Consider the following 12,491-nt stretch of genomic DNA (forward strand, 5'->3'; position numbering starts at 1 on the left):
GCCGCTCCTCATGTGTTTTTATTTGTGTCGCACATCTCTACGCAATCGCCACTAAGGTCTTCTCTGATTGGCTCACTCTTAGCAACAGTTTTACGTCATTCCTCTGCGACTCTTTGCGCGAACAAACGGAAACATGTAAGTAAACGACCAGCATTATTTATCAGTTATCGCTCCTGCGTTTCTGTTTTAATACACATATACATCACTGTGTTTGTCACTCATGCTTTAATTCATACAAAAGTATTTTTTTAAAACCGTAAATGAACGGGCACAGTTTGATTTAAGCGGTGAGACATGAAGCGGTAATGCTAACGAAGCTAACCGCTGCTAGCTAGCGAGAGTTAGCTTCATTTTTCTAAATAAAATTGACGTTTTCGACTAAAAAACATCAACCTGCTTTGTTACTGTGACTTCCTCAGGTTTTTAAATGATTCCCTGATGTTTAAACGTGGGAATTAAACGTGTAATATGTGATTACACCCTAACCTTACTAATAAAACAAATGAATTGTCTGCATGGGTCTGTTTTCTAAAATGATGCCTCATCTGATGCTGTCATGCTCTCAGATCCGGAGTTTTTAAGAGATTTATGGCAACTTTTCCGTTTTGGAACAATAATTTCACCTGTTGATCATTGTTAAATGTCACAAACACGTTTTGTTCCTCCATATTTTGCTGGTAAAGGACCAGTAAAGCACTCAGAGTGGATTTTAACTTCTGTAATATCTGATATATGGATTATATGCGTTTGAAGGCCTTTATTTTATTTTTATTTTATTATCTTATTTTATTTTAATATTTTTATATATTTTATTTATTCTATCCTATTTTGTTTTATTATTATTATTATTATTATTTACTTTATCTGATTTTATTTTAATTGATCTTATCTTATTTTATCCTGTTATCCTACTGTGTTTTTTTTTTTTTTTTTTTTTTTACCTTTTTATTCTGCTTTTGTTGTGTTATTTTGTGGTGTTTTATCTTGCTGTGCAGCACTTTGGAAAACCTTGTGTTTGTTAAATTGTGCTATATAAATAAAGTGGATTGGATTGGATTGGATCTCTGCATTATCAATATTGAGGTATTAGGTAGGGCGGCACAATATGGACAAAATGTCATACCTCAATATTTATGCCTCTCAGTAGCGATGCAGTATATGATATGACTGTGGGTTCACACTTTTTTGAAATTTTAAGTTTTAAGTGTAACTGTGACATTTAAAAAAAATTTTGAATCAAATGTATTGCTGCAAGTTCTGCTTTGACACAATGCTTCAACATCATTTTTAAGTGTAACAACAGTGGAAATTAAGCATTACACACACACACAAAAAGCCTAACACCAAATTGACATAGAAAACGCAGTTACTTCACAAATATTTTATTGCTCAGAACAGATCAATCAGTGTCTTAATCATTGTCCATATTGCTTCCTGTTGAGATTTTAATATCATGCATGTTCATATCTAGATAATGATATGATAATGATGTATCGCTCACTCTTACTAGGAATCTGAGTTTTGAATGAAACTCTCCTTATCTGCCTTTGGATTCTGTGCTGCAGGTCAAGTTTAATGATACTGATGAAGGTTGAGGATTAAAACATCTGATCATTGAAATGTTTCTCCTCATTAGTTAATTAGTTAATTTAACTAAAAAAACCAAAATCATCCTGTGTGTGGACATTGTTCTTTTTTCACCCTCCTGTTATCTTTGGGGTCAATTTGACTCCATTCGATGTTTAACAGCTGTAAATACATGATTTCTTTTTTGTTTTTTGCTTCATATTTCATGGCTTTTCCTAATTTAATCGTCACAAGGGGGTAAACATAAAATCAACATGATGATGTGTTTTCAATGTCCTGGACACATTTGGTACCTTATAGATGTTTCACTGAGGTCTGTTTGACCTCCGTTTGTTTACACACATTTGTTTTAGCTGTTTTGGACACTGAGGAACTATAACATGCCATTTATAACCATCAAAAAACTTCCCTCTGCTTTGGGGCCCACACCAAACATAACCATAGCTGTAGTAGAGCCAGAACCACTAATTGTCCAAATGACATTTGGAGAAAAACATAATTCCCACAAGAACTTTAATGCATAAGGTCTGCTGAGTGGGGGATGTTATGTTTTATTTAAAGGGCTCTTTAGGTGGTCAACAAGACATAAAGTACAAGGCACATAAAGTTGGGTAACAGTTTTTATTATAATCATTTTCTGGGGGTTTAAATTACTGGGTTCAACTTGAACCAAACTGATAAAAAATTTTTTAGTAAATTTGAGGGTAACGGCAGGGTTAAGTTTTTTAGTCAGTGTTCCAGTTTTGACTGCAGGTGACTCAGTCGTCTTATTTTTCATATACAAATGTTTTTGCAGTCTCACTCTCACTCCTCCCCCTCCTCCCTCTCCTCCGACAGGGCGCCTTCCCCGACGAAGAGGAAGGAGGACGACAAGACCAAAGATCGAGGGAAGGAGAAAACAGGAGCGGCGAAGGAAGGAGCAGAGAAAGACCGGGGCAGAGATAAGAACCGCAAGCGCCGCAGCGCGTCCAGCGGGAGCAGCAGGTCAGGAGCTGCTGCAGCTTTTTCTGCCCCGTTTTCCATTTTGAAAGGTGCATCCATGCAGAGTTGACAGCTGACATGGAGGGAGGGAGAGGCGGGCGGCCAGCACACACTGTAATATGTGTGTTAACTCCCACACCTGCAACCTGTGACAAAACTTAAATACATGCACACACACGGTGCAGGACACACACCTGCAACTGTGTTAGTAGGATAGATGTATTTCAGTCTGTCATGGCTGAATACACAGGGCGCCTGTGGCTCCCAAAAAATATTAAATGATCTTTCAATTTCACAAATAAAAGGCCTCAAACCGTCTAAATGTAAAATGTCAAGGTCCTACATATTTCTAGGTCAAAAACATATTTTAGCTTGATGTCAGTTCAAAAAATGTTTGATTCAAGTTTGAATGGCATTGAATTGGGGGGTGACGGTTCAGTAAACCCACCATTTAGTTTGTATAGCAGTTTTTGGGTCACAATTTCAGTTTTGAGTTTGGTTTGTGTTGTACATCAGAGGAAAACAAAAAAAACACTACCATTTCCAGTGTTCTCTGTATTTTATTTGAAAAACTACCTTTTTTTCATTCATACCAACATGAAGTCAACAAATATTCTTTCAAAGGCAAGACTCGACTTAAGCATAAAAACACTTTCAGTATTTTCATTAATTCATCAGCTCAGTGTGTGGTCAGACGGCTCTCGTGCAGTGTGTGTGTTTGTAACACTGCACTTTGTCGGCTGTGTTTTGGATTGAACACTAAGACTCCCCTAAGACTGAATGATGCCTAGTTTGACTCAAATTTCAGCAATCTGGACCTGTGTTTCTGCTGAAAGCACTAGTCTGCGTTCTGTCCTCTTCATGATTTGACTCTGCAGGTCTTGTCACGCTGTTTAAACTAAATAGTGTCTCATGCTCAGAGCTAAAAACCTCGCTGGCTCCATCCGTTCTCCACACGCTGATGAGCGGTGTTGTTCTCGCAGGTCCAGCTCCAGCTCCAGCAGCAGCTCGGGCTCCAGCTCCGGCTCCTCCAGCGGCTCCAGCTCCTCCGCCTCCAGCCGCTCGGGCTCCTCCAGCTCCCGCTCCTCTTCCTCCTCCTCGTCTTCACCGAGCCCCAGCCGCCGGCGCCATGACAACAGACGACGCTCGCGCTCCAAGTACGGGACGGGCCGCTTTGCACACGCAGGGGGTTTATAGTTTGAATGAGAGCTACTGCAGCATCATTCTTTAATTAAAACTGAGAATAAGAGCTTTTGAAGTTTATAAAAATAAGACTCTTACTTTCTTTTCTCGCACTTCTTTATCACACATTATAACTTTTAAGCTCACAGCATCATTTGATTGTCCGGGCATTCCAGTGCTGAGCCTCACTCGTCTTTCTTTTATTTATTTGAGATGCTGATAAGTAAAGATTTTAAAATTTATTTCTGTTTTATTCTGGGTTGAGTGTCACATCAGTGCCTAAATGTCAGTAAAATGTTGATGCAGATCTAAGTCACAGAAGAAAGATGAGAGGGATCGGCGTCGGAGGAGCCCGACCCCCAAACCCACCAAGGTCTACCTGGGCCGCCTGACAAGAAACGTCATCAAGGTGAGGAGTGAAAGCACACCGAGTGAGTTTGACCGAGGCCTGTCACTCAAATATGATCCCACCTGTAATGGCTAGTTCTGATGTGGATTTTTGCTGGAATCCTTGTGCAAATGCAGGTGTAAAACTTTAAGATAATTGTTTTTTAGAAAACGCAAGACCATGTTAGTTTTGTTCTGTTACTAGTTTAATAAGTTGTATCAAGTGACAGAGTTTTAGAAAAAAAAGTTCACAAAAATTCTAATTGCACAGTGACCAAATATTGACAGTAAAATTAATATTGGGCCACTTTAGATATTGCTTTTTAAAGTTGAAATTAGCCAATACCAATAGTCTGCTTATAAAAAAAGAATAAACACTACACACTTAAAATAAGCCCCCTGATAATTTATTATCACAGTTTCAGTCATAGATTTCCAGTAGGCATTTCTTTTTTCTGTGTTTTGGTTAATCTCTGGTCACTGAAGTGAATTCTTACTTAGAGGCCACTCACACTGGCAAGTTTGATCCGCGCCCAAGCACGATTGCCCTTAAAATCCAGATTGTTTGACCAGTGTGATCGCTCCGTATCGTGCTTGAATACAGTACACTTCCCCCACTCTGCACGGTTGGAAGGGGTGTGCTTCTGCACGGTACGGGCGCGTACATGAGCACATGCACGGTCACGCACGCAGTGCGCGGACGTAAATCATGCAACTTTCTTCCTGCCTCTGCAAAATTGTTTAATGTGCGCAGTGCGATTACCGGCGAATGGCCGCGTTGCGCAATCAATAATCAACTGTGTTGTCTGTGTCATTGTCCGTTGTGCTGCTGCAACCGCGTATAAACAAAAGTCGGTTTATAATGAAAGTACAGCAGTCTGTGTGCGCAGATCCGGCAGACCTGGTGCTGGCCGGCACCGCGTCGGCACCGGCCGTCACTGGCCGCGGCACCGCGCGGTGTGCGGACACCCGGTCACCCGGTCTGCCGGATCTGACAGGTGCCGCTCCGGCTGTCAGTTGGACCTTTCTGAAGGAGGAAGTTTCCTCCGAAACTGTCAAGGTAAATAAACATCCCATGTCTGATTAAAAGGACCAACAACGTTTTTTAATTAAAAGGAAGACATGATGAATGTATTTGAACTACATTGATTTATAATGACGTCGGGCCATGCCTGTTGTCGTATTTCAACGTGATGACGTGCACACCGGGGGCAATCGCGCTTGGGCGCATTTGGGAAAAAGGTAATGTGAGTGCAGGCCAGCCGGGGACTGGGGAGGGGGGGATTTTGGCTTTAGCACGATACGGGCTCAAACTTGCCAATGTGAGTGGGCCCTTAGTGTCCGACTGGAAAAAGGCCACAGAGAAGTAACTGAAGATGTAGCTGTAGTGGCAGGTTTCAAACGTCTCTGATCTCTCTGCAGGAGCACATCCAGGAGATCTTCTCCACCTACGGCAAGATCAAGATGATTGAGATGCCGATGAACCGCCTGCACCCTCACCTGTCCAAGGGCTACGCCTACGTGGAGTTTGAGACGCCCGAGGAGGCAGAGAAGGCGCTCAAGCACATGGACGGAGGTGGGAGGGCGTGGAGGAACACGGGCATCAAAGTCTGAAGAGGCAGGTGTTCGGTTAGAGGGATGAAGAGAGAGCTCATCATCTTCTGCTGTTTCCCCCCGCAGGTCAGATTGACGGACAGGAGATCACAGCCACTGCCGTGCTGGCTCCCACCGTCCGCCCTCCCCCCCGCAGGCTCACCCCTCCCCGCAGGATGCCCCCTCCACCCCCGATGTGGCGCCGCACCCCCCCTCGCATGAGGAGAAGGTAACACACCTGTCCTTTAGTGCTTGATTTGGGAAACAAACCCTGTTTTCCATCACTGGTAGAGGTGTTCTGTGGTGCTTCACATCTTACACTACTCACAAAAAGTTAGGGATATTTGGCTTACGGGTGAAATTTACAGAAAATGTAAAAAGTTCACGCTACAGTGATATTATATCATGAAAGTAGGGCATTTAAGTAGAAGCATACACTGGTGATTTCCTCATCTCAAACAATTTCTTGAAACAAAAGCCAACAACAGTGGTGGGTATACCACAACAAAAAATGTCAGTGTCAATAACTTGTCATGTGCCCTTGAGCATCAATTACAGCTTGACAACGACGTCTCATGCTGTTCACAAGTCGACTTATTGTCTGCTGAGGCATGGCATCCCACTCTTCTTGAAGGGCGGCCCTCAGGACATTGAGGTTCTGGGGTACAGAGCTCTGAGCCTCTACACGGCGACTCAGCTGATCCCATAGGTTTTCTATGGGATTCAGGTCTGGAGAAAGTGCAGGCCACTCCATCTGAGGTACCCCAGTCTCCAGCAGCCGTTCCCTAATGATACGACCTCGATGAGCTGGAGCATTGTCGTCCATGAAGATGAAATTAGGCCTGTGTTGTTCATGCAGGGGCACAATGACTGGATTAATGATGTTATTCAGGTAGTATGGGCTTGTCACTGTACCATTCACAAAGTGTAGGGCAGTTCTGTACTGACTAGACACACCTGCCCACACAGTAACACCACCACCACCAAAGGCTCGTCTGGTGACAACAGTGGCTGATGCATAGTGCTCTCCTTGACGTCTCCAACATCGTTGGCGGCCATCATTTCTGCTCAACATGAATCTTCTCTCATCAGAGAACAGCACTGAGGCCCACTGGTCCCTCGTCCAGCATAAATGCTCCCTGGCCCATGCAAGACGATGACACCTGTGCCTGGTGGTGTGGTCAGGTACCCTTGCAGGTCGTCTAGCACGCAGACCATGCTGATGTACACGGTTTCGAATGGTCTGACGTGACACTTGGGTGCCTCTCACCTCCCTTAAACGTGCCTGGAGTTGAGTGGCATTCATCATCCGGTTCCGCAGGGCACTGTTCACAATGAAGCAGTCATCAGTGTGGGATGTGGCCAAAGGACGTCCACTTCTATGCCTTTCTGTGACTCTTCCAGTCTCTCTGTATCTCTGTTGCAACCTGCTGATGACACTCTGTGACACTCTAAGCTCAGTGGCCACTTCCGTCTGAGAACATCCTGTTTGAAGCCTCGCAATGGCGAGGTGCTGCTGATCAACTGTTAGGTGTCGTCTTGGTCTCATGATGTCAAAATGTGAACAGCATGATGAGGAGGACTGTTTAAATACCAATTCTAATTGAACCAGGAAATTTATTGGTCGATTCATGGATCAAACACCTGATGTGAATTTTGCCGTTAAACTCCTTGTTAGAGAACAGCAACTTGTGCAAAAAGTACTGAAACACTGAACAGTTGGACATGTGCATTCAAAAGTTTACAGAAGGTCACATTAAGTTCACCTGTAAAGGTTATAATGCATTTTAGGTTCATCCTGAAATTTCACCCGAAAGCCAAATATCCCTAACTTTTTGTGAGTAGTGTATTTAGTAGCACCGGGACGATATGTTTATCTCCCAGTTTGGTACTATCACGACACTTGGGTGCGGATTTGATATGTACTGTGATTCTACAAGCATTGTGATTATGATTTATTGTGATTTTTGTTTGTTGACTTATTCTCTAGTTTGTTGATGTGAGGTTTCATGAAGCTGTGATTATCCTAGCGGTAGCTCATTTTAGAGCAAAGTAACACAGTTGGACTGCAGGGTTTGAGGCCCAAACTGCATGAGATCAGCAGAAGGTGGGCATGTCTGTAAAAAAGAGACCTGTGGGTGCCCAGAGAACCCATTTTCATTCAGATATCTGGAGGTCAGAGGTCAAGCTTATGGTGAAATCGATTCAGTAATAAAAAAAAACCAACATTGATTTAAACATTGCACCCCACTCGTAGTCTTTAGTCGTACTGCGGTGTGAAAGCGAGCTGACCTGGATCCGACCCGGCTGCAGGACGTGTTTCGGGCTGAAGCTGCCCTTGTAGCTCAGGTCAAACTGAGTCAAATGAACAACGCAACAAAGTGTCACCTCTTCCACTGGTTTGAACCACAGCAAACAGACCGCAGGTGTGAAAACACCCGTAAACTAGTTCCTGCCCACAGAGCCGACCTGTTCCCTGGTGTAAAAGTTTAATACAATCTGTTTTATTATTAATCCATCTTTTAAACAGAACTAACGTGTGTGTGAGGACAGATTTTAGTACATTTTGATCATCCTGTCAGTTGGTTTTTAAATGAATGTGGTGATATTTTGTGTTGGACCCACTCTCTCTCTCTCTCTCTCTCTCTCTCTCTCTCCTCTCTCTCTCTCTCTCTCTCTCTCTCTCTCTCTGTGTCTCTCTCTCTCTGTCTCTCTCTCTCTCTCTCTCTCTGTCTCTCTCTCTCTCAGGTCTCGGTCTCCAAGGCGACGCTCTCCAGTTCGCCGCAGGTCTCGCTCGCCTGGCCGCCGCCGCCACCGGTCACGCTCCAGTTCAAACTCGTCTCGCTAGATAGAGAAACTCCCCACACCTCTACACACACTCACACACACACACACACACACACACACACACACACACACACACACACACACACACACACACTGGACTGGCTTCTGTACTATGTCCTACATTCATGCGGTACACCTCGTGTTGGCGAGATCAGCCTGTTGGTCAACTCAACCTGCGACCTGATCACCCACGTGTCCTAACACTTTGGCACACACTGTGCTCAGAGACAGTGTTATTATTATTATTAATATATTATTATTATTTCAGAAGTGAGAAATGTGAATCTGTCAGTCGTCTCAAGTGAAACGTGGCTGAGTCTGGAGGTGTTTGTTCAGGAGGACGGTAAAGTTTACAGGAAATATTTCAAATTAATGCACTGTTTTGAGCTACCAGGGACTACTTTTCCTGTTTCCACAGGAAGCGGAGGTGTTAAGTGAATGAAGACTGTTTACGACAACAAAAAAAAAAAAACAATTCACAGCAGATAAACACGTTTTCCTGCCTGAAACACCTCCACACTTGGCTAAGCTGCACTGAGTTAATGATATTTAATTTTTAACATTAATTCATCTACAGACTAAACAATAGAAGCCACAAATACCGTTTTAAAGAATAAGAAAAAAAACTGATCTTTTACCATCAGCTGGCACAGTGCCTGCTAAAGTGCTAACGTGGATGATTTTGGTGTCCGTTGTCATTACTTTGAACATCATAACACATTTATGGGAAATGTTTGGGACCTTGGGGACATAGAAACGCTCCCCCTGTAGGCAGCTGGCTCTTTTTACTGTAAGAAGACAGACTTTTTAGTCATGTAGTGTTGGTGAGGTTTTCTCCAGCAGCCCAGGAGTCGCATTAAAGGTTAAGTCGACCAACAGGCCAGACTCCCTCAGATATGTTGGATTTCGATCCGTGCTGAAATCCAGCTGTGTGCGGGTGTGGATGCAAACTTTTTTTTTTTAGGGCGCAGGAGTGTCCCGTGTTAATTTTACCGCTCTACAGGGATATTAATGTTGTGTGATAATTTAGTTGTAAGCCAGTTCTGTGTTTCTGAAGTGAAAAATCCCCTCTTTCAACCTGAACAGCAGCGAGGAACCTGTTATCTGTACTACTGTAGGTTTTTCATCCTGGAATTTGTTTTTTTTATAGGATTTGGAAATAAGATGTGAGTGTTGTTTTACTTCTTTAAGTGCATGGTTTTGTATATTTTGTTTTTAAATGCCAGTGTTGTTTGTTAACGCAGCTCAGTCTGTGATGCAGCTTGGATCCAGACAATAAAATTAATGGTCTGAGCTGTTTTTTTGGTTTTATATATTGACCAGAATATACAATCAGACGTACTCCTGATGCAGGAGTGCACGGTGTAAATCATTTTTGTTACATAAGATGTGCAGTGAGGTTTGAGAGACTCACCAGCAGCTTGAACTTTCTCAAGATCAAATATTAACGTCCATTTAGGTGGAAATCATTAAAATCATCCATCCATATTTGCTTATCGAGTAACGAGTCTTTACAAGGAGCTCCTTCATGATTTAGTATTTAGCACCAGAATTTGAGTTTCAGACCATATGAAGTCATTTTGAAGTGTAATTTTCCAAAAAAAAAAAAAAAAATAGAAACTCAATGCAGCTCTTCACATTTGTTTTTCGTTGTAAAACTTGAAAATAAGAAGAACTTTAATTTCCTCTGAAATAAAGTGACAGATGTTTCCTCGGGCCAAGGAATGTTTCCTCTTTCTGTTTCTGTAGCGTGTGGAGTGTTAGATAAAGGGGCAAGGAGGCCTGCTGTGTGTGTGTGTGTGTGTGTGTGTGTGTGTGCGTGTGGCGTGCACTTCCCCACATGTGTCCTGTGCATTAAGTGTTTTGCTGGCGGTCAGAGGGTTTGGTGAATGGGGTGAGTGTTGGACCAGTGAGTCTGTCCATTCAGTGTTTGGAGAGTCCTACTGCCAGACGTCCACTCTCTCTCTCTCTCTCACACACACACACACACACACGCATCCCACGACCCACGATGCCTTTCTCCACGCGCTGCAGCCGGTGCCTCACCCTCTTAGCCCTGGTGGCTCTCCTGCTTCCACAAGGTGAGTGTGGCTGCAGACTGAAGCTGCTGCACCAAACAAAAGACGACTTTTTGGAGAAATGTGGTCCATCCCTCATGGTTTCCTTAAAGGTGCATTGTGTAGTTTTTACAAATGTTTATTTAGTTTGGCAGAGGGAGCGACTATACATGCATTTTTAAAAAATTAAATTTAACAAACCAGAGAAAAAATCTTTTGCAGCACTCTGAACCAAAAGATGCTTCCTTTAATTTTAAATCTACATTTAAGTTTTAAGTGTACCTTAGGCTCATTTTCCCCCTGAGGACACTTTGTTTCTATAAACAATGTCATTTTTATATGTAAACATATACACTGTATTATTTTTGCCTCTCCAAGTTTGAAATTTCTCTTGTGAAACTACATATTACACCTTTAATTGTTGACTTTCTCTACATTTCATTTTATTTATTTCATCTTATTTTGTGGTGACGTCAACGTGATGTTTATTGTTTTCCTCGTCAGTGATGCATTTCCTGATCAACATCCTGACTGAATTCATTAGTAAATGTGATGTGAGCACTACATAGTTTCAGTCTAGCTCACATTTTCAGGCGTGTGTGTGTGTGTGTGTGTGTGTGTGTGTGTGTGTGTGCGCTGCATTACAGTGCATCCTCAGTGCCAGATGCCTCAGCCGAGGGCTCCACACGTCTCTCCAACCTGTTGTCTGAAAACCAGCAAGGCCAGCATACGCCAGCGCATCGACTCCTGCTCCATACAGAGAGCAGAAATATGCCGAATTCATGTGTACATGTAAGGAAAAGTCTGCACACAAACACACACCCACCCACACACACACACACAGTTGATTTTATGTGCTCAGACAGGCAAACGTCAGGCGATCACTCTCTCCCTTCCATTTGTGAGCTTTCACTCTCACACACATTCATGCTGAAAGGGTTTTGACCTCTGTGAGGAAACTTGAGGAAAAATGAGTATAAAAAAACAAATTATACTTAAAGCATAAAAACTATCCATCCATCCTAGTGTGCTGGAGCCAATCCAAGCATGCATCAGGCAGAAATATAAAAAGTAGTTATCGGTAAAGTGAAATCAAATGATAAGTTAAATTATTATTAAATAAATAACATTAAATAAGTGAGTGAATGGGTGGCAGTTAAAGGAAAACAAGTAATGAAATCTGCATGTATGCCGACTGAAAGCAGGAGGAGTGGAGGGAAGTGTGAAGTCGGTTCATGGGAACTGATTTGCCCAGATGCCACGGCGGCTCTGACCCAGAAAACTTCTCCTTTACCCAGAAAAATCACCGTGAACTTCCTCCTCCTCGTTATCAGCCGTGTCAGCAACCCGCCGCCCAACATGTCTCTTCCACGTTCCTCTCATTCTCTTCTTAAATATTTTTTCGTCTCTGCAACCCTGCAGGTTTGTCACTGCTGAAGGCACAACGTACTGTGTGGATCCAGAGGCGGCCTGGCTGAAAGGAAGACTGAGCCGCCTGCAGAAAGTACGTCTGGATCACAGCTGCATGCTAAAGAGTCACCACACAGAGTTTTGTTTAATACAAATAATAAGTATGATTTCAGTGATCCAGTTTCATCCAGTTTTTATGATTTGGTTCTACGGCTCAGGGTGAGAATGATGTGATGATTTTGCAGACAATTTTAGTTTATTTTAAAAGCTACTGGATTCATTTCCCTAACTCGAGTCTTTAAATATGCAGATTAACTGAATTCTCTCTCTTTTTCAGAGAGGAATATGCTGCCTGTGAAAAGCCTCCGCGACGAAGAGGCATCGCAGCTTCCGCAAGAATGAAGCTACTTTTCTGTTTTAGCATTTTCTGCCACCTGTCGCTCGTCA

General features: G+C 42.9%; 1 protein-coding gene across 1 annotated transcript; it reads left to right on the forward strand.

The window, feature by feature from the left end:
• Positions 1-24: 24 nt before the first annotated feature.
• LOC115378134 (RNA-binding protein with serine-rich domain 1-like) lies at positions 25-10,191 on the forward strand. The gene is made up of 7 exons (XM_030078294.1): positions 25-135; positions 2,425-2,571; positions 3,552-3,725; positions 4,057-4,159; positions 5,560-5,713; positions 5,818-5,959; positions 8,479-10,191. Coding segments are annotated over exons 1-7 (822 nt in total). The 5' UTR covers positions 25-133; the 3' UTR covers positions 8,579-10,191.
• The last annotated feature ends 2,300 nt before the right edge of the window (positions 10,192-12,491 follow it).

This window comes from Myripristis murdjan, chromosome 19 (genome assembly GCF_902150065.1).
Source record: "Myripristis murdjan chromosome 19, fMyrMur1.1, whole genome shotgun sequence".
NCBI lineage: Eukaryota > Metazoa > Chordata > Actinopteri > Holocentriformes > Holocentridae > Myripristis > Myripristis murdjan.

Coding starts and splice junctions, on each gene's coding strand:
- LOC115378134 (XM_030078294.1), top strand. Junction 5,714..5,817: donor GCTCAAGCACATGGACGGAG/GTGGGAGGGCGT, acceptor TTCCCCCCGCAG/GTCAGATTGACGGACAGGAG. Junction 5,960..8,478: donor CCCCCTCGCATGAGGAGAAG/GTAACACACCTG, acceptor TCTCTCTCTCAG/GTCTCGGTCTCCAAGGCGAC.